General features: G+C 45.4%; 1 protein-coding gene across 1 annotated transcript; it reads right to left on the bottom strand.

Annotated features, from left to right (window-relative positions):
- Positions 1–22229: 22229 nt before the first annotated feature.
- On the bottom strand, positions 22230–22796 carry LOC111205745. Its single transcript, XM_022701930.1, has one exon. The coding sequence runs from the start codon at positions 22794–22796 to the stop codon at positions 22230–22232; it is 567 nt and encodes a 188-aa protein (XP_022557651.1).
- Positions 22797–23351: the final 555 nt, after the last annotated feature.

Consider the following 23351-nt stretch of genomic DNA (forward strand, 5'->3'; position numbering starts at 1 on the left):
TACGGCGATGGAGTCAAGGGATACAGGGTCTGGTCTCCATCAGAAAACCGAGTGATTCTAAGCAGGAATGTTGTTTTCGATGAAGCATCTATGGTTAGAAGCTCATGGTCCAGTTCTGAAGCAGAGAAAGGTAGCACTGATAAACAGGTGGAGCTGCGAGATGATCATGACGTGATCAATGTGCATGAACACACAGAAAATCAAGAGGAGCGTGTAGAAGAAGTTCAGTTGGAGTCTACGGAGACTCAACCGCCTGATGCTACGAAGCGTAGCATCGCGAAGGATCGACCAAGAAGGGTTGATGTCAGGCCACCAGAAAGATATCGTTTTGATGATATGGTGGGTTATGCACTTCAGGTTGCAGAGGAAGTGGATACGTATGAACCATCCACTTACATGGAAGCTGTTTCTTGTCCCGAGTATGAGAAATGGCATGCAGCAATGGGAGACGAAATGGAGTCTCATGAGACGAATCATACATGGGATTTGGTCACATTACCACCAGGGAGAAGAGTTGTTACATGCAAGTGGATCTACAAGATTAAGGATGGAGCATCGCCGACAGAAGGAGTTAAGTATAAATCTCGGGTTGTTGCAAGAGGTTTTAGTCAGAGAGAGGGAGTAGACTACAATGAGATATTTTCACCAGTGGTCAGACATACTTCCATCAGAGTGTTGCTAGCGCTGGTAGCACATCAGGACTTGGAGCTTGAGCAACTCGATGTGAAGACTGCGTTTCTTCATGGAGAGCTTGAGGAGGAGATATACATGACTCAGCCGGATGGTTTCCGAGTTCCTGGAAAAGAAGACTATGTGTGTAAGCTTCGGAAGTCCCTTTATGGACTTAAGCAGTCTCCCAGACAATGGTACAAGAGATTCGACAGCTATATGATCAAGTTGGGCTACATCAAAAGTCCTTATGATTGTTGTGTCTACATGAGAAAATTGAAAGATGACACATTCATCTATTTGGTGCTCTATGTGGATGACATGCTGATAGCTGCAGAGAAGATGTGTGACATCAAGAAGCTGAAGGAGCTTCTGAGTTCTGAATTTGAGATGAAGGATTTGGGTGCAGCAAAGAAGATTCTAGGGATGGAGATCTTTAGAGATAGGGAGAAGAAGAAGTTGTTCTTGTCACAGAAGACCTACATTAATAAGGTGTTGACAAGGTTCGAAATGTCTTCATGTAAACCTATTAGTACTCCGTGTGCATCAAATCTTCATCTTACCATGTATGAGGTTCAGTCTGAAGAAGAGACAGAGTATATGTCTCGAGTTCCTTATGCTAGCGCTGTAGGAAGCTTGATGTATGCAATGGTCTGCACAAGACCAGATCTGGCACATGCAGTCAGTGTGGTTAGCAGGTTTATGGGACAACCTGGGAAGGAGCATTGGGCAGCTGTGAAGCGGATTTTCCGGTATCTGAAGGGTACATCTGATGTTGGTCTCATCTATGGATGCGACAATCCGCGATTGGTAACAGGCTTTTCTGATTCTGATTATGCTGGAGATGTGGACAGCAGAAGATCTATGACCGGTTATGTGTTCACCTTGGGCGGCTCTGTGGTTAGCTGGAAGGCGACTTTACAGTCTACAGTGACATTGTCTACTACTGAGGCAGAGTATATGGCGCTAACAGAAGCTGCGAAGGAAGGAATATGGCTTAGAGGATTGGTTAATGATCTCGGTTTGCATCAAGATCAGGCTACTGTGTATTGTGACAGTTTGAGCGCTATATGCTTAGCCAAGGATCAGGTTCATCATGAGAGAAAAGCATATTGATGTGAGGTATCACTTCTTGAGAGATGAGAAGCGAATTGAAGTGAAGAAAGTAGGAACTGCAGATAATCCTGCTGACATGTTCACAAAGCCGGTTCCTCACAGCAAGTTTAAGCATTGCTTAGACTTGCTAAACATCTCAAACTGTTAGTATGGCCCTAAGGGGCATATGGCCCGAAGGGGCATATGGCCCGAAGGGGCATCTGGTCCGCAAGGACATCTGGTCCGCAAGGACATCTGGTCCGCAAGGACATCTGGTCCGCAAGGACATCTGGCCCGTTGGGGCATCTGGCCCGTTGGGGCATCTGGCCCGTTGGGGCTTCTGACCCGTCGGGGCATCTGGTATGTAAGGACATCTGGTTCGTAAGGACGTCTAGTCTATTGGGACATCTGGCTGATAACGAACGTCTGGCTCTAGTTGAGCATCTGGCCGTTAAATGGCGTCTGGTTTGTCTAAGCAGCACATCTGGTCCGAAGGGACATCTGAGGCAAAGAGAGCGATGGTACATCTAGCGCAGAGAAGCGCATCTGGTACATTTGGCACTTGAAGGTGCATCTGGTACATCTGTTATTGAGAGGATTCAAGTCAAGGTGGAGAATTGTTGATATGCCTTGAATCTGGATGTTACATCTAGGCAATGGATGTTACATCATGCATATCATACCGACTCGGTTGCATCAAGAGCGTTGCATCAAGTTATTATGGATGTTACATCTGATCGTGGGCTTAAGCCCATGAGTCCGTTTAGTCTAGGGTTTTAGATGCGAGATGTTACTATATATATCTTGTATTCGAAGTAACCCTAAACTTGCACTCTGTAAACTCAATATCGCCTCCAATAATAAGATCTCTCTTTGCCCGTGGACGTAGCCAAGTTGGTGAACCACGTTAAATCTCTGTGTCGTTGTTACATCGCTTTTATTCATCTGTTTCCGCATCTGTTCCTTCTCACAATTGTTACAACAAATATGAATCTGCAAGGCGTTTTTAGAGTGAGGTTGAGGCGAGAGACAACCCGAAGCTGTTGTTGCATCTTTGACATACGCTGATATCAGCACTCTCAGGTCTCTTGGTCCATTCGGTCCTAAAAATTTGATGAGTTGGCCAAATGGTGTCCAACTGTCGTACCAAAACCAACTAATCTCTCCATTGTGGACTTTACACATGATGAAGTTCTCTGCCAACGGTCTGAGAGAGAGAATAGAATTCCAAGACACAGAGTTGGTGTTTTTCTTTTCCAGTGCCCAGAAGCTTTAATTTTGGAGGTGATGATGCTTTTGCCATTGGACCCATAGCGAGTTGGATTCTAAGAACAACAACCAGATGAATCTGAGACACATAACCTTGTTACATTCGCTAAACTTCCTCAAACTGAGACCCCCCTCTGATTTCGGTAGATAGAGTCCAATGTACTTTTGCTGACGCCTTTGTTTCTATGCTACCAGACCAGAGAAATCTTGAGCACATAGATTCAATCTTTTTTAAGCATCCTTTAGGCAATATAAAAGTTGACATCCAGAAGTTTATTGTCCCATTTATGACTGAAGATATCAACTGGAGTCGTCCATCATAGCTTAGCATTTTTACAGCCCAAGACTTGGATGTATTAGCCAGCTTTTGCAGCAAAGATTCATATTTCGATATCCTAAGTTTTTTATGCATAGAGTTAATCCCAGATATCTTATAGGTAGTTTTACAATGGGGTTAATCATACCTTGCTATATCGGTGGTTTCTTGGGCGTCGAGACCAACAAGGAAAAATTCCGACTTGTCTCTATTCACGTGGAGTCCAGACCAACCGACAAAGTCCTCCAGAGTTTCAGTGATTGCGTGTAGGGAAGCACTTCCACCATCAGAAAATATCATCACACTGTTGGGGTCGAAAACGGTTGCGACGAAGTTAACGTCCAAATCCCCGAAGAAGAAAACGTAGAAACCTTCTTCGACAAATACTTTTTCGAAATAAATTCTTCTTTACGAAAACCTTTGCGGAGGAAACGCGAGTCATCGGACAAGAGCTCGAAAATAGTCGCTACGCAGTGACCGAACGCGTGTTCCGCTCGGTCGCTACGTTGTTGGGGTCGAAAACGGTTGCGACGAAGTTAACGTCCAAATCTCCGAAAAGAAAACGTAGAAATCTTCTTCGACAAATACTTTTTCGAAATAGATTCTTCTTTATGAAAAGCTTTGTGGAGGAAACGCGAGTCATCGGACAAGAGCTCGAAAAGGATCGCTACGCAGCGACCAAACACGTGCTCCGCTCGGTCGCTACGTAGCGACCGAGTTCGAGCCAAGGCTCGGTCGCTACGTAGCGACCGAGTTCGAGCCAAGGCTCGGTCGCTACGTAGCGACCGAACGTCAATTCCGCTCGGTCGCTACGTAGCGACCAAGCTCGAGTCAAAACTCGGTCGCTACGTAGCGACCGAGCTCGAACCAAAGTTCGGTCGCTACGTAGCGATCGAGCGTTCGGTCGCTATGTAGCGACTGAGCTCTTCCGAAACGTCGATACGATATTAGTCCATGCATTCTCGTCTACCCTTCGATGCTATCTCCCGAAGACTGTAGCGAACCCATTTCACGATTCCCCGCCATTCTAAGTTATCGATCAAACTTAACCGTAAAAACTGCGGAAAGTTCGTTCTTTATCGAAAAAAGCCGTAATAAACGCTTCGAGTCTGAAGACGGCCCAAAGGGACCTAAGACATGACTCGAGGCCCAACTTAAGATTTCTTAACCAACAGCCCGTAAGCCGCATGACGGTTTACGCTTGGTTCGCGAGGAAAGATAAATGTCAAGTTTCCGCGGATAAATACGAAATTTCGAAGATAATTGCAAAGATCGGAAAAAATGGAATATCTCCATTTTTATGCTATGGCGGCTTAAGGGCAGAAGGGGAAAAACGTAAACCGATCTTGGAGCCAGTATATAAGGAGTCCTAGGCGAGAGGCATGGGAGAGAACTTTTCACAGCAAACTTAGGACTTAGAGCAATTTTAGGCAATTTTCCGTTTTTGTTATTCGAGCTGCGACTCAATTAGGTTTTTTGCCGTCTTAGGGTTTTAGAACTAGGAATCTCGCCGACAGCTCTCGTAGCCCAGACACTTACCTTGTTGTAAACGCTCAAACACAGATTCAGAATAAGAACTATCTTGCTCCCTTTTTTGATTTCTTATTTTATTACTGTTCTCGTTTCGTGTTCTGATTGCTTGGCGTGTGGTATTAGCAGATATCCGGGACCTCTGGGAAATTAGGGTTTTCCTAGTTTACTTATTTAAACGGAAATCGACAGTGCGAATTTCGGTTCCCCCATACGTAGCGACCGAGCTCGAGCCAAAGCTTGGTCGCTACATAGCGACCGAGCTCGAGCCGAAGCTCGGTCACTACGTAGCGACCGAGCTCTTCCGAAACGTCGATACGACATTAGTCCATGCATTCTCGTCTACCCTTCGATGCTATCTCCCGAAGACCGTAGCGAACCCATTTCACGTTCCCCGCCATTCTAAGTTATCAATCAAACTTTACCGTAAAAACCGCGGAAAGTTCGTTCTTTATCGAAAGAAGCCGTAATAAACGCTTCGAGTCATAAGACGGCCCAAAGGGACCTAAGACATGACTCGAGGCCCAACTTACGATTTCTTAATCAACAGCCCGTAAGCAGCATGACGGTTTACGCTTGGTTCGCGAGGAAAGATAAATATCAGGTTTCCGCGGATAAATACAAAATTTTGAAGATAATTACGAAGATCGGAAAAAATGGAATATCTCCATTTTATGCTATGGCGGCTTAAGGGCAGAAGAGGAAAAGCGTAAACCGACCTTGGAGCCAGTATATAAGGAGTCCTAGGCGAGAGGCATGAGAGAGAACGTTTTCAGAGCAAACTTATCACTTAGAGCGATTTTAGGCAATTTTCTGTTTTTGTTATTCGAGCTGCGACTCAATTAGGTTTTTGCCGTCTTAGGGTTTTAGAACTATGAATCTCGCCGACAGCTTTCGTAGCCCAGGCACTTACCTTGTTGTAAACGCTCAAACACAGATTCGGAATAAAAACTATCTTGCTCTCTTTTTCGATTTCTTATTTTATTATTGTTCTTGTTTCGTGTTCAGATTGCTTGGCTTGTGGTCTTAGCAGATATCCGAGACCTCTGGGAAACAACGGTTCTCCTACTTTCCTAATTTAAACGGAAATCGACTGTGCGAATTTCGGTTCTCACAGTTTGGCGCTAGAAGGAGCGGGGCGGGTACGGATCAATCTAACTCTCAACCACATCACGCTCAACCAGACATGTCAACTGACGACACGGATAGCGTGCAGACTCCTCTTAACGGAGGCAGTGGCACTGATCTCCACACTCCCGCAGCGGACGTATCCGCGGCCAACGTACCAGCCAAGTCCGCGGCGCTCGAGGAGTTTAAAAAGATGTTCACCACCTACGAAAAAAGGTCGGAAGAACAGGATAAGCTCGTGAGCACCTTGACCAAACAAGTTGAAACTTTAATAGCAAGGACTCGAGCAATCCGCCCCCGCGGAACCACTAAAGTCCGCGGGAAAAGACTCGACTTTGCAACCCCACTCAACAGGCCTGGAGCCGCACAGGAATGACCTTCGGGTCAAAACCCTAGCGACAAATCTCCCATCGTAAAGGGAAACTCTAAAAGCCCTCCGTTTCCCGCGAAGGCTTCGGAGGACATCGAGCAAGTCGACCTGGATCCTAGCGATGTCTCCAACAATACTGATGAGGACGTCGACAAACATCCAAGGAGGACCAGAAGCCGATTCACTCGGGAAAACTCTCCGTTCGACAAACCAATGACAGAAGAGGAGGAAATCCTCTGTTGGAACGAACAAGAAGAGATGGCTGAAAAGCAAACCGAGCTCACTCGCAGTAAACGCCGACAAGCAAGGAAATCTGCTGGCGAGACATCGGATATACGCGATCTTCGCGACTATATCACCAAGACTGCGGCAGAAGTAAGAGCCGTAAAATCCCAAATCCATCACGCTACCAGCGCCGCCCCCAAGATCGACAGGCTGCTGGAAGGGGCTCGGAAGACCCCTTTCACCACTCGCATCTCAGATACGAGGGTATCCGATCCAGGAAAAATCAAAGTACCGGAGTATGATGGTACGACCGATCCGAGAGCGCACCTTCAGGCTTTACACATCACGATGGGAAGAGCGAGGCTGAAGGACGGCGAAAGAGACGCGAGCTACTGCCGCCTTTTCGTCAAGAATCTAGAAGGAGCAGCCCTCGAATGGTTCGCGCACCTTAAGCGAAATTCTATCGGAAGTTTCCGACAGCTCGCACCGGAATTTCTCAAGCAATACTCTATGTTCATAGATAGAGAAACTTCCGATGTCGATCTCTGGAGTCTTTCCCAGAGGGAAGACGAACCCCTCCGCGAGTTCATCAGCCGATTCAAGTTGGTAATGTCCAGGGTCAGCGGGATAAGCGACAAGGTGGCCATTGATGCGCTCACAAAGGCGCTCTGGTACAAGTCGAAATTCAGAAAATGGATATCCCTAAAAAAACCGCGGACGATCCAAGACGCCCTCCACAAGGCGACGGACTACATCACGATTGAGGAAGAAATAAAAATCTTATCGCAAAAACATATGTCGGCGAGACCATCCTCGAAAGATATAGACCCAAAAACGAAGAAGAAGAACCCTCGTAACGACAAGTATGTCCATCACGAGGGGGAAGATCTCCAAGGAGCGGACAATTACGCGATCAGCTCAGACCAGGGCCGAACCACGGGTAATACGTGGACTCGCAATCATGGATATGATGAAAACCCCTTCTGCGAGTTCCACCAGTCCCGAGGACACTCCACGACTAACTGCAAGGTCTTGGGAGCAAGGCTAGCCGCGAAGCTACTAGCCTGAGAACTCTCGGAAGTGACCAGCGTGAAAGATCTCATCCTCGAGACCGATCGCCCCCCCAAAGCCGGACAGAAATCTTCCCACGGAGAGATCTCCTCAAAGAAACCAATCTGGGGATAAACGCGGCAGGAGGCCAGACGACAAAGGGAACGATAACAATCGCCGTAGAGTCAACATGATCATCGGAGGATCGCAATTCTGTAACGATACGGTTTCGGCCATCAAGGCTTACCAGCGGAAGGCGGAGTCAAGCGCAAACTGGCCTACATGGTCTCCTACCCGAGATGATCAGAACTGCTCAATCACCTTCACAAAGGAGGAAGCCGGCGGGATCGATCAACCTCACTGCGATCCGCTCGTCATAGACCTCGTCATACGAGATCTGGAAGTCGGAAGAGTACTCATTGACACGGGAAGCACGGTCAATGTAATCTTCCGCGACACTCTCAATCGGATGAGCATCAAACTCGGAGAAGTAACTCCAACTCCGAAACCGCTCACCGGCTTTTCAGGCGAAGTATCGATGACCCTCGAAACGATTCAGCTACCAGTCATGGCCAAGGAGATCACAAAAATCATCGAGTTCGCGGTAGTCGATCATCTTGCCATCTACAACGTGATCATGGGAACCCCATGGCTCACCGCTATGCAAGCCGTTCCATCGACGTACCATCTGGGTATCAAATTCCCGACCCCAAACGGAGTCGCAGCTATCTGGGGATGTCAGAAACAGTCGCTAATGTGCTTCCTCGCAGAGCACAAGTTAAGATTGATAAATCTTCGACCGACAACGCTTCAAGAAAAGACGATTCAACATCGTCTGCTGACGCAGACGCTTCGGGTGTCGAAACTCAACATGAGTCCGAAGCCAACACTACAACTCAACCGGAACATCAAGGCGGTCAGTACGGCGACAACCACCTAGTGAAAACGCTCGCGGCATAAAACAGAACTACGAGATGGCTTGATCCTCGAAAGAGGTACGTTGGCAGCTCGTCAAAAGACGAGTTCAGCTATCCCCCTCTCTAAAAAGGGGGGGGGGGAATGGGTGCGTATACTCGTATACTCCCACATAGAAAAAGATGCGTTATTGTAATCGAATTCTATAGAGATTTCAAAATTTTTTATGATCAATATGTGTCGCTCCTTTTTAAGACACTTGCAAAAGTCTCAGAACACGCCTAGAAAATCTACAAACTTTAATACTCTTGTCAGCAGCCTCGTACGGCCCAAAATCGCAAAACAAACTCACTTCAGCAACGAAAATATACGTATAGTCTTCGAAATAACTGCGAGACGTCGCCAAGTTAAAAATCGAGATGATACGAACAAATTGTCCGAACGCGACCACTACAAATCTTACACTCCGTTTGTCAATTGGTCCCGACGAACACATCAGCCGTCTTAAACAAACGCAACTTGATCACTCTTTTGATCTTCGAACGTCCAACACAAGGACGAAAGCGCGCTACAAAATAAATCCAAAATTTTGGTCTAGCACTTCCAGTTGGCTTAAAAATTGTCTCTGGAAAGATGCTCGATTCGTACCATAGAAGTCGTATAAGCCGAGAACCTATCGCGGACTTTAAATCGGTACGAATCAGGTAGAAATCGCAACAGGAAAACCGATAGCCGGCTAGTCACCGCACAAACCTTAAAACCGAGAGTAAACCTAGGTCTTGCCCTAAACCCATCCATTGGTCTCAGACATCTCAAAGACATGATATCTAAACGATACGAGATCCTAAAACATGTCTCTTCGTTCATATCTCAACGTTCCCGAAAGATCATAAATAATTTTTATGAAAACTCACGTCTCGAACAAACTAACAGAATTAACGCCTCAACGAGGTTAAATATGAGACGACAACTCATGTTTACTTCAAATCCACTCTAGACAAAGTAACTCAAACAAACATCCATTATATAAACCGCATAGCGGTAGGGGTTCAATGCCACCAACGGCCAGTCCCGGCAAAAACGGCCAAAACTGGCCCATACAAAGTTCGAAGGCCACACTCGGCCATACATATATGAACAAATGCCACACTCGGCCGCTAAATACTAGATAAAGGGAAAAACTCCTTCCCGTCAAAACACTCACAGATCAAAGTTAAAATTCCCGGACAAGGAAGCTCCGAATGCATCCGCGGGATAGTTCACTTCCTCATCGTCACCGGCAAAATCAGTCGTGGTTTCTACGGTATCAGGAGAAACCGGGATGGGATCCCAGAATCCCTGAATCTTCCCATAGATCGGAGGAACGATCGTCTCAGCGTGAGCATGATCCTTTATGCCACCCTTCATTAACTCCATCTCCCTCTCGAAAACGTAGTCATCCGCCCGCGTCTTCCAAAGGCTCCCGACAGAGCTGCGACACTCACGGAAGTCGCCCAGCGAGTTGAAAGCGTCCTTAAGATTCTCGTACTCAACCTGGAATTGAGAAGCGCGAGTCTTCATCACGTCGGAAATTTCCCTCTTCCCTTCCGTTCCACCCTATGAACAGCCCTGGCATGATCACGAGCGAGATGAGCATCTCGCGCCAACATCTCGTCTCGCATGCGAGCAAGATCCTTTTCCGCCTTCTCCGCTTTAAAGCGATAGATCATGGCCTCTCTATGGCTCGACTCAATGGCCGATCCAAGCAATTTCAAGCCCTATAAAACCGATTGACACGTTATAAGCAAAAAAAAAAAAAAAAACAATCGTCAAAATTCTTAAAGTTTATACCCCGTTGATGATACGAGATCCTTCCGCGACGACTTTCGGCCTTCCCGACTCGCTAATGGCCGGAGGAGCATCGAAGCCCGACAGAAGACCAGTAAAGAAATCATCAAAGTCCGGAATAGGGACCTCGCTCGTACCGCTTCCATCGCCGAAATCAAGGTCCGGATCTCATCCTGAAAGCATGCAATCGTCCACCGAAAACTCCAGGTCACCGAGGTCAATGTCTTTCCCCTTCGAAGAGTTCAGCCCCATCGCAATCGTGGGAGCGGCGTTGGGACCTTGGTCATCAGGCTCGGAATCACTCATTGTTTCTCCGCACAAAGCAGGACTTGGATGCACAAACCTCAGCGCCTTTCGAACTTTCTTCGGCGTAAAGGAAGTCCAGAAAAAAGGACCGTTCCTGAGCAGATCCCTCACCGAAATAATGTCCTCAGGAAACAGAGCAAGAGGGTTGATGAAGGGACGATCGTTCGGCAACCTCTGGAACAATGGGATACGACTCTCCTCAACGGACGCGACGTTTACACGAACGAAGAAGAAAAACTTCTTTGACGAGTTGAAGTTAGAAGTAAATCCCTTTACCACTGACATGAAGTTCCGAGGAACCAGCATGTACGTGTCTGTATCCTTCATGATCTGTAACCGAAGAAGCGCTTCGAAGTGATTGACGGTGAGGGAGAGACCATGCTCGTAGTTCAGGATCAGGACTCCAATGAGATGCTGGAGGCCAAAAGGATTCAGTTGGCTTATCGCCACCCCGAAACGATCCAACACACGGACGATAATCTCGGGGATCGGGAACCACAAACGGCAGCGCACTACGAATGCTTCTTAACAAGTAAAATAACCCTCCGGGGGACTACTAGCGCATTCTCCTTGGCGAGGAACCCTGAATTCCACCGCGCCCGAAATATGGTAGAACAACCGCATGACCTCGAGGAATTCACTAGTACTCCTACTTGGTGCGCCTACCTCCACTGGGCGATGGTTCATGACCGGGAACGATTTTTCTTTGGGTGGCGTGATCGAACCGTAACACGCCACCCACCATGCCTCGTTCTCGTCCAGGTCGACCGAATGAGGAACGAATTCCATCTTCGGCACTCGAAGCTCTTCAGAAACGTTCGCGGGCAAGGACCCTTTCTTCGAACTCCTCTTCTTACTCGACATCTCGTGTTTTTCTTTTTTATCAAGAAGGAAATGATAGAGAGAAAGAGGAAGAAGAAAAAACTTTTCAAGAAACCTCTCTATGAGAATGAGTAAGTGTAAAGATTGTGAAGAAATTACCTCCCTTCTTATAGGCATGAGAAATTACTATTTACTTGCGGATTTTTGGACGCGAACTTCGCCCAAATACACCAATCTCGTCCGAATTCGCCATACCGCTCATTGGAATCTCACTAGAAATCCACGCTCCCAACGAGCTGGGGGCTAACTGTTGGGGTCGAAAACGGTTGCGACGAAGTTAACGTCCAAATCTCCGAAGAAGAAAACGTAGAAACCTTCTTCGACAAATACTTTTTCGAAATAGATTCTTCTTTACGAAAAGCTTTGCGGAGAAAACGCGAGTCATCGGACAAGAGCTCGAAAAGGGTCACTACGCAGCGACCGAACGCGTGTTCCGCTCGGTCGCTACGTAGCGACAAAGCGTCCATTCCGCTCGGTCGCTACGTAGCGACCGAGCGTCCATTCCGTTCGGTCGCTAGCCAAAGCTCGGTCGTTACGTAGCGACCGAGCTCGAGCTCGAGCAGAAGCTCGGTCGCTACGTAGCGACCGAGCTCTTCCGAAACGTCGATACGACATTAGTCCATGCATTCTCGTCTATCCTTCGATGCTATCTCCCGAAGACCGTAGCGAACCCATTTCACGTTCCCCGCCATTCTAAGTTATCAATCAAACTTTACCGTAAAAACCGCGGAAAGTTCGTTCTTTATCGAAAGAAGCCGTAATAAACGCTTCGAGTCAAAAGACGGCCCAAAGGGACCTAAGACATGACTCGAGGCCCAACTTACGATTTCTTAACCAACAGCCCATAAGCCGCATGACGGTTTACGCTTGGTTCGCGAGGAAAGATAAATGTCAGGTTTCCGTGGATAAATACAAAATTTTGAAAATAATTACGAAGATCGGAAAAAATGGAATATCTCCATTTTTATGCTATGGCGGCTTAAGGGCAGAAGAAAAAAAGCGTAAAACCGACCTTGGAGCCAGTATATATGGAGTCCTAGGCGAGAGGCATGAGAGAGAACTTTTTCAGAACAAACTTAGCACTTAGAGCGATTTTAGGCAATTTTCCGTTTTTGTTATTCGAGCTGCGACTCAATTAGGTTTTTACAGTCTTAGGGTTTTAGAACTAGGAATCTCGCCGACAGCTCGCGTAGCCTAGCCACTTACCTTGTTGTAAACTCTCAAACGCAGATTCGGAATAAGAACTATCTTGCTCTCTTTTTCGATTTCTTATTTTATTACTGTTCTCGTTTCGTGTTCTGATTGCTTGGCGTGTGGTATTAGCAGATATCCGGGACCTCTGGGAAACTAGGGTTCTCCTACTTTCCTAATTTAAACGGAAATCGACAGTACGAATTTCGGTTCCCACACACACCATCAGAGAACATCAAATGTGAAAGTCCCACTTCCTCAGCTCTTGGGTGGTAGGTAATGTAGCCTGAGCTAAACCTCGAGTGTAATAACCAGGGCCAGCTTAAACATTCAGTAAGCCCTGGGAGAAACAAAAAAAAAGACCCCTAACACTTAAGTATGTCACAAATTTACGTGAAACACATTTTTTGTGTGACTGAAAAACAGTTCAAGTAAAAGAAAAAATAAGATATGATTCATGAATAGGAACATGAACGTCCAAAAGATAAATGCAAACATGAAAAGATTAGTAAATAAAAATTGAACTGTAATTACGAAAAATATCTTAAAATAACAGAAACCGTTAACAAATACATTCACAAACGCTTATGATTTTATAGAGTCTATTCTAATGGGTTTCTCCCTGATCAAATAACTATAATAATATCATAATATGGTTCTAGTTTGTTCTGTAGTCAATACCAAAACTACTCGATAAAACCCAAAGGTACAAGCATTAAACTTGTGATTTTATAAAGTCTATTATAATGGGTTACTCTTGATCAAATAACAATAATCATAATATGGTTATGGTTTGTTTTATGTCAACAACAGTGAATATAACATAAATTACAAAAAAACAGTGAATATAATTTAATTTTTTTTCTCAAAAAAAAAGAGAATAATTTAAAATGTTAACAAATTGCAAAAACTGAAAAAAATTGTGGGCCTCCTTTTGCCTATGGGCCATGGGCGATCGCCCTGCCCGCCCCTGCAACTAAGCCGGCTCTGGTAATAACCTGGAGAAAATCTTCATAGCGAATACAAATAGGAAAGGAGACAGTGGATCTCTTTGCAGTCCTTTAGTGCTTGTGAAGAAATCTCCTGCGATACCATTAACCGAAACAGAGAAGGTAGGAGTTGTAATGCACTCCTCAATCCATTTTATAAATTTACGAGGAACATTAATAGCTTGGAGGGTTGACATAATGAAATCCCACCATATAGAATCAAAGGTTTTCATGGGATCCACTTTGAGCATGCCCCTCGTAGGGATATTTCGCCTATTATAACCGTGGACCATTTCAGTAACAAGAAGAACTTTCTCCGCTAGGAGACTCCCTTTTATGAATGCCGACTATGAAGGCAAGATAACATGAAAGAGAATCTCCTGCAACTTCTTTGTCAACAATCTGGATATGACTTTGTATAGAGTGTTTACACCGGAGATGTAGAAACTCGTTAAAAAAAAAAAAAAAAAAAAAAGAGAGAGGGAGAGAGAGATTGGTCGGGAAGTTTTGAAGTACGAGGTGGTCGAAGAATTGATCTTGACTGAACTATGAGTCGAATAAGTTGCTCGACCATAGTTAGAAGATGTCCTAGATTGATGAGACGGACGTTTTGGAAGCACGTCGGTTTGGAAGCACGACGGTTTAGAAGCTCAACGTTTTTGAAGACCGACGTTTCTTCATCACGAAGTTTTCTCGGAAAATCTTCGTATCAGTAAAATATTATTCTGGAGACATAATAAGTTGGAAGCAGGACGGGAATTAAGCAGGATGTGAAGCAAGCATGACGGGATCAAAGCACGACGGGAAAACCCGAAATTGGGCAAAAACCCTAATTTCGGTATTATGAAATTTTTCAAGGAAGCCGGAGGCTCGGGAAATATTTTTCATCAAGGTCAGATATATTCTGGAGTTTATTAAAAATATTTAGAGCATCAAAACTGGAGCGGAAAAATATTCGGGATTGATTGGAGTCAGATATTTCCCGGAAGGGTCAAAAATCGCGTAAACCGACCAAGAAACTCGAGGTGTCTCTACGTATATGGACAGGACGTGATAACTACCATATAAGCAGCTGAGTGTCTACAAAATCTCGAGGTGTCACCATGCATGGAAGCAGCACATGCAGCTTGACATGTTGAAGCATGAGGTGTCGTCGTATCTGCAACCGAAGCATGCTGAACGACATGCAGGGGAGCCGTGTGTCGCGACGCATAAACTCCAGCCATGCAGCAAGCCATCTGGACGTGTATGTGTCTCCTTGCATGTATCTTAGGCATGTATGAAGACATGTGTGCGCCCGTGTGTCGCTGCGCATGCGACCGGAAGCATGCGGGCTGACGCACAGTCGCTCGTGTGGCCTCATCTTACTGGCCAGCGGTTTCTATAAATACCCCATACCTGCCTTCAGTTTCATTCATCCAGAACACACAAAAGCCACTTCAAAAACGTGGCTAGAGAGAGAGAGAGAGAGAAAGAAATTGGTCGATTTAAGAGTATGGTCGATTCTGAAGACCGATACTCCACCGAGAAGGCCAGTTCCGTCCAATCAACGATTCTCTACGATTGTGAGGTGGAAGCTCTGTCCAAATCAGTCCGTCCAAGCCAGTCATATTCTCCTACAATCAAGTGGAGGTGCCGTCCGGAGTTAGTTCAGATCCACGGGTTCAGATCAGTCAAAGTTCTGCTCGATACTCCGCCGGGAAGTCTGAAGAAATGTCCAGAAGCTAAAGGAGGTTCTGTCCGAGTCCAGATCATTCCGTCCAGACCTGTTAGTGTCTTCATCATGAAGCCAAGGTTATGTCCAAGTCGAGATCAGTCCAGTCCAGCTGCTTCTCACCTAGAACACTGTGAGTTGGTTTTGTGTGAATTCCATTTGGAATTTAGGGTAGATAGAGTAGCATATAGATTGGAATGATCACTCTATTGAATGGTAGAGTCCTTAGGGTTATTTTATTTATGGAACCAGACTCAGTTTAGCAAGGGCTAAGCTGAGATGAATGGAATAAAGACTGAGTTGATAACCTGACTAGGACTAGGGCTAGGATGCATCATGTTTTCTATTCTTGCGTGTTGATATGGTTGAGTGCAGGTTCCTGTTATCTTTAAAGATAGTGTCGTAGCCGGAGGCCGAACTATCTGGGTAACGGTTTGATTGAGTAGATTGATTGAGTAGATTTAATTAAATGCTTGCTCGTTTAATTAATCTTGTTGATTGAGGTTAGTCATCTCTTGGTAAGGGAGTGACTAATTGGTTGAGTTGTTTAGTGATAATGTTGTTGTTTAGTAGATCTTTGGCCATATAGGCCAATCTCCTGGTTGTGATGTTGATACTACTGGTCCTATGCCATATACGCTGGACTACGAGTATTGGTTGATATTGTCGTAGACTCCTATATATTTTTTAGTTTTGGGTCGGAGTCTTGTCCCTTAGGTCTTTCCTAGGGATAATTGTGTCGAGTGTGTGTTATGCCGACATCAGGTGCGATACCCGCCCATACTAGTGTTTCCTCGCCCTTGTACCCAGCGGGTTCAAGGAAACCCCTTATTCGCTGGATCGGGAAGACTCAGACGAACGGGGTCATGTCCTATGGCTGAGTATTACACGACGGTGTAATGTGGCAGTGACCCGAAGGACTGTTGGCTGTCGCGCGGTGACCCGAAGGACTGTGGGCCGCGGTCGGTTGAAAGTTCCTTCTTCTGGCCTTTGTGGTAGGGAGATAGGATATTGCCGATAGAGAGGAGGAACACGAAGTCACCAGGGCCCAGGTTAGAGTGTTGTGTGTCGTACAAGGTTATGGAACCCTCGAGTTAGTGTAGCATCGATATAAGGTGTTACAAGATAGATCGAGTCGTAGTTACTCATAGTATCTTATTATTATGATTGTGTTTGGTTGTTGATTGATTTGTTTGCAGGTTCTGACATTAAGTCCTAAGTCTGGTTTAGGTACCGGACTAGGCTTGGTGTGTATTTGGTTAGTGTAGGCCTGACGTTGGCCTATATATGTTTGAAGGATTGCTTGTGAAGGGTGGTGGATATTAAATCTATGCGGTATCATTGGTTGGCCGATCATGTTCTTGTTTGATTGTTGGTTGACCGGCTCATGATACTTGTATAGTCTAAGTGTCTAACACTATATGAGTACTGAAGTCAGGCGTATATATGGTTAACTAGGGATTAGTTGTTGACTTATTTTAAATGCAGGTTCCCGTTACTTGAAGCTAGATTATGGCAGGAGGCCAAGTCTAACTTAGTAACGGTTTGCTTAGCCTTAGCTTTTATTGCATGCTAGGGCTAGATTGATTGTTATTTTGGGTTGTCAGGGTTAGAGTCTAGGTTGCGGATAGAGGCCGCCAGCTCACTGAGTAATACTAGGTTACTCATCCAACTCTGTTGTCCTTTTTGCAGGTCGCTTTAGGTAAGGATGATCGGATAGCTTGGTGTTGGACGTTAGGACCGCCGGAGTAGATTTCATGCCTTTTGTAAACGGTATTGCGTTATGGGTTTTGTTGGCTCGATTTGATATTAGGCCGGACCCAGTCTTGAATTATTTCAATGTATGGATATTTCTTGAATCAATAAAGTAAATGTTTTATATGCGCTTCATGAGTACTCTGATATTTGACTAGTCCGGTCTAACACAACGTTAGGTCAGGGTACGGGTTGAAAAGCCTTAGGCCTCGATCTAACGGAAAACGCTAACTCTAGGTACGGGTTGCAAAACCTTGTGCCTTGACGCAGCGGGACGAGTTAGTGGAGGAACTGGTCGAGGTCGTGGAGTAAATTTTGTGACTCTGACCGGATCCTACCTAACCCGTCACGTAGCGCTTCCGGACCATGGTGTTGGGTTGGACGGTCAGTCATGTTCTTGTTTGATTGTTGGCTGGCCAATTGGCCTTTCATCTCCAACCCTTGGTGTGGGTCGTCCGTCGGTCATGTTCTTGATTGATTGTTGGCCGGTGGGTCGACCTTTGCCTAGGACGGTTCGAGGGTGTTACAGGAGATATGCCTGAAATCCTTGGTCTTGTCTGCATTTTTGGTCTTTGGAATGAGGATCAGTGAAGTTGAGTTCTACTGCTTCAGCAGTTTGCCGGATCGGAGAATTCGAGGACGGCATCAGTGGCTTCAGGTCCAAATATATTCCAAGCACCCGTGAAGAACTCCACTGGGTAACTATCAGGACCACTAGTTTTATTTGCAGGTAGTTCAAAGAAGGCATCTCTGATGTCCTGCCTAGCGAAATGTTTTGTAAGATCAGTTACCTCAGACTCTGAGCATATAAATGGCATTAGAAGGGTAAGATCTTGCGGGTCAAGGAGTGTATCGACTTGATCAGAACCCAACAAATTTGAGAAATATTATGTTCTGAACTGCTTGCTGTCTTTCAACTCTGATTCCTTGATCATTGATAAGGAAGTGGATGTGATTGAAATATTTTCTCGTTGCAATCAGTCGATTATAATAGGCTGAGTTGCAGTCCCCTCCCTGAATCCAGTTTATATGAGATCGCTGGAATAGAAAATGTTCCTCTGCTTTGGCTAGCACCAACCATGATTCGTGAGCTAAGCTTTCAGCTATGACATTAATAACAGATGGAGCAATGAGGAGGCTATGCTGGGCTGATAGAAGAATGACGTGAGCTTCCTCAGCTCTCTTTTCCAGATTTGAGTAATTATCTCTGCTGAAAGTTCTGACCCCATTTTTGATCATTTTGAGCTTTCTGGAGATGGTGTACACCGCATAGCCAGTGGCGTCGACAGAATACCTTAGTTCCATTAGAAACTCCAAGAATTGCTCATTGTGCAGCATATAATTGTAAAATTGAAAAGGTCTCTTTTCCCTGATTGATGAAGGTTTCAAGATCATTCTGCATACCACATGATCTGAGAAGTCTGATTCACCAAAGGAAGTGACTGAATCAGGCAACAAACTTAGCCATTCATCGTTAACTAGCACTCTGTCAAGCTTCTTGGCTATAACGTTCGTTTTGCTTTTGTTTGTCCATGTGAACTTCGAACCCTTGTAGACTAAGTCACCCAAGTCTGCTTCAGTAAGAGTTTCCCTGAAAAATCTCATTTTGGCATCAATGTTGAGCGACAACGGCCTTGAGTGCTGCTCAGGGTGGAGAGTTTGGTTGAAATCTCCCAAAACAATCCTGGGACTGTTAACAATTTTAAGGTCATCTTTAAGACTGATAAGCTCCTTCCACAACTCCAACCTCTGATCATCATCATTACAAGCATAGACAATAGTAATAATAAGGGTTCCAGGTTGATTAGGAAGCTGAACCTAGGAGGTGATTGATTGCACCGTGGTGATGACTGAAGGGTGCCACACCACCCAATTTTTTCCTAGATCAGAGAAGATATAATTTTCTGCAAAATTCCAACCGTAAAGAATACCATTGATGAACTTCTGGACCTTCGGTTCTTTGACATGGGTTTTTATAATACCCCCGAAAAGTGGCTTGTTTAACTTCTACCATTTTTTAAATCCGCTGCGATGACTATATACATTGAACCCACGTACATTCTAGCCAAAAAAAAATCACTATACATGAGGAATTAGTTGTGTGAGGGTTTTAACCCTCGGTTTCTCTTCTTGCTTCTCCTTGATATGACCGTGGTATATATTAGATGATCGTCGTGATAGCCATCAGACTCAGCAGAGTAGATGTCCGATGAGTCATGTTCCAGCTCTGATGATATGTCTTCCTCAGAGCCATTTGGTGGATAACTGATAGAGAGCGGAAGCTAGGGTTTGAGAGATCAAGGGTTTGATCGTCAAACAAGTAACGTGTTCTTGAAGTCTCTTGGAAAACAAGAACGATATGCGGGAATACTCTTCGCAGTGCTTAACGAGAAGCTCTTTAAAACTCTAAAACTTGTAATCTTTATTAACCAAAATAGTCTATCTCTTACAAAAGCCAAAGCCGCTATTTATGCTAATCGAATAAAGCTAGTCCCAAACTAAAAAGGAGAATTAACAATGATCTAATCCAAGCAATAAAAGGAAAAAACCATAACTTGTAACACAAGTAAAGCCCGAAACGAAGAAGCCCATAACAATGGCGGTGAAGGTAATGATACGCTGCATCAGGTTCCCCCCCCCCCGGTTGAGAAGGATTCGTCCACGAATCCGGAATGTCATTGTCGCCATGGAATGGGGTGAAGTGTTTCACGTTAAAGACATTGGAAGTGTGAAGATTCTCTGGAAGACGAACGCGATAAGCATTAGGATTGATACACTCCAAAATTTCGACGGGACCAATTTTCTTAGACTTGAGCTTATTATTCTCCCGTAGAGGAAGGCGTTCTTTGGTCATATACACCCAGACGAGATCCCCTGGAGCAAAAAGAACCTCACGACGCTTAACATCAGCAGCGCTCTTGTATTTGGCGGATGAAGACTCGAGGTTGGCCTGAGCTTGTTGATGTATGACCTGTAAGTCTGTAACAAAGTCAATAGCTTCACCATGATGGCGAGTCTTGTCCGGTGCAGTAGAGAGATTGAGAGGACCACGCGGAATAAGACCATATACCACGCAAAACGGAGAAAAGCCCAAGCTCTGATTAAGAGCGTGGTTGTGGGCGAACTCGGCTTGACCCAGCTTAGTATCCCATGATTTGATGTTATCACCCACAAGGCATCGCAAGAGATTCCCGAGAGAGCGAAATATTCCCAAGAGAGCGATTTGTGACTTCGGTCTGGCCGTCGGTTTGAGGATGATACGCTGTACAAATATCAAGAGAAGTACCCAAGAGCTTCCACAAAGAACGCCAGAAGTGACTTAAGAAATGGGTATCACAATCGGAAACGATCGATGAAGGAACCCATGGAGACGGTACACTTCACGGAAGAACAGAAGAGCTACGTTAACAACATCCGTTGTTTTCTTGCAAGCAATGAAATGAACAATTTTGGAGAAACGGTCGACGACCACGAAAATAGAGTCATGGCCACGCTGAGTACGAGGTAACCCCAAGACAAAGTCCATGCTCACATCAGTCCAAGGCTGCGTTGGAATAGGAAGAGGAAGATAGAGACCGGCGTTGGATGCTTTTTCCTTCGACTGTTGACAAATACGACAACGCGCCACAAATCGTTCAACATCTCGTCGCAGTGATGACCAGAAATATGACGAAGTGACAGGCTGGAGCGTTCGATCCCTACCGACGTGTCCTTCGTTGTGGAGCTCTGCAATAATTTTCTGTCGCAGGCTACACTCCGGAACACACAAACGGATACCTCGGAAAAGAAAGCCATCTTGAATCGTGTAATCGCCAGGCACTGATTGTTCGGCGTCGCTGAAAATACAAGCGAAAAAAGGATCATCTGGATAGAGATCAGAAAACGTTGCAAACCCCGTCACAGACGTATGCATTGTGGTGAGAAGACCATGACGACGGCTAAGAGCGTCTGCGACACGATTAGTTTTGCCGGACTGGTGTCGTATAGAGAAAGTGAACTGTTGCAGATAGGAAGTCCATCCTGCGTGGCGAGCTGATACTTTCGCCTGACTATCCATGCGTCTTAATGCATCGTGATCAGTAAAGAGAACAAATTCTCGATGAATTAGGTAGTGACGCCAATGTTTGATTGACTGAAAAATCACATAAAATTCGACATCATACGTGCTATAATGTCCTCTTGCTCCCGCAAGTTTGTCACTATAGAATGCCACTGGTCGTCCCTGTTGACTTAAGACGCCACCAATGCCGAGTTTGGAGGCATCACAGTGTAGCTCGAAGGGTAAAGAGAAGTCAGGAAGGACGAGAATGGGCGCTATGGTGAGCTTTTCTTTGATCAACTCGAAGGCCTGTGTTGCCTCAGTCGTCCATTCGAACTTACCGTCGCGCATACAACTTGTGATAGGCGCCATAATTGTGCTGAAGTGGTCGACGAACCGTCGATAGCAGGAAGAGAGACCATGGAAACTTCTAACCACCGACATTGTCTTCGGTATAGGCCATGATTTTACCGCTTTAATCTTCGCATGATCGACAGCTAGCCCTTGATCGGACACCACATATCCAAGAAAGAGAACTTTCGAGACACCAAATTCACACTTCTGCTTGGCGGCAAACAGTTTTTCAGATCGCAGGACAGCAAGGACTTGGCGCAGATGCTCGGTATGGTCGGAGATAGATGAACTGAAGATAAGTATATCATCAAAATAGACGACGACGAACTTTCCAATGAATGGCCTCAAAGCTTGGTTCATGATGCGCATGAAAGTACTAGGAGCATTAGAGAGACCAAAAGGCATTACCATCCATTCAAAAAGGCATTCCCGAGTTTTAAAAGTTGTCTTCCATTCGTCTCCGGGTCGTATACGTATCTGGTGATAACCACTTTTAAGTTCAATTTTGGAGAAAATTTTGGCAGAGCCAATTTGATCTAAGAGATCATCCAATCGGGGAATAGGGAACCGGTAACGAATGGTAATTTTGTTGATTGCACGAATGTCTACACACATGCGCCATGAACCGTCTTTTTGGGTATTAAGAGAGCAGGTATAGCACACGGACTGAGACTCTCTTTAATGTGGCCTTTACGCAGAAGATCTTCGACCTCTCTTCTTAATTCTTCGTGTTCAAGTGGGCTCATGCGGTAGTGTGGTCTATTTGGTAGCGTCGCGCCAGGAGACAAATTGATTTGATGTTGAATATCCCGAAGTGGAGGTAGTCCTTCTGGTAGTTCCGTTGGAAAGGCGTCTCCAAAGTCATTGAGCACCGATGTTAATGCCGGTGGAAGTGATGACTGGGCGTTACTCTGACCTGCGGTGGGTACTAAAGCGAGTGTATAACCTTCAGTTTGAAATTCTGCGATAAACGTCGTATAAGAACAGAGGAGTGTTGCAAGGGTTGTGATTGTCGGTTTTGAGCGAGGTGGAGCAATAGCGCGCGTAGGAAGTGGTTCTGTCGGTGGTGGAGTAAGCGGCGGTAGTGAGATCGATGAATCCTTGGATGGAAGCAGAACGATTTTCTGTGAATCCCAGACAAAGCTTAAAGTGTTCTTTGCGCCGTCATGCATAATTCTTCGATCAAATTCCCACAGACGATCGAGAAGTAAGTTACCAAAATCAATCGGCGCAATGTCAAAATACATGCGATCTCGGTAATGTGATCCAATGGAGAACGACACTTTTGCTCGTTGTGTGATGCGGATTTTTTCCGTTTCGTTAAGCTAGCCAAAATTGTACGAACTCTGGTGTGTCTCCCGTGTGAGGCCGAACTTCTCGACAGCCTCTTAAGAAACCACGTTACGGCAGCTTCCTGAATCGATGACAAAACTGCAAATGCGGTTGTTAATTGTACAAGTGGCTCGGAAAATATTAGTGCGCAACCATTTGTCATCCTGTGTCACCGGTGTGAGGCATGCTCGACGCAGGACGAGAAGGCAGTCGTGATCTCCAGTGGTCGTTTGATCCGTGTTTTCGTCGGCATTTTCTTCTTCCTTCTGAGAATCATAAACTTTTTTTTATTATCGAATCATCGATGACCAAACCTCGACGCGTTGAATTTGGGCACGCCGTTTGTCGATGTCCAAGTTCTCCACAAGTATAGCAATGGAGGGCATTTGGTCGAG

This window comes from Brassica napus, chromosome C3, assembly GCF_020379485.1.
Source record: "Brassica napus cultivar Da-Ae chromosome C3, Da-Ae, whole genome shotgun sequence".
NCBI classification, from domain to species: domain Eukaryota; kingdom Viridiplantae; phylum Streptophyta; class Magnoliopsida; order Brassicales; family Brassicaceae; genus Brassica; species Brassica napus.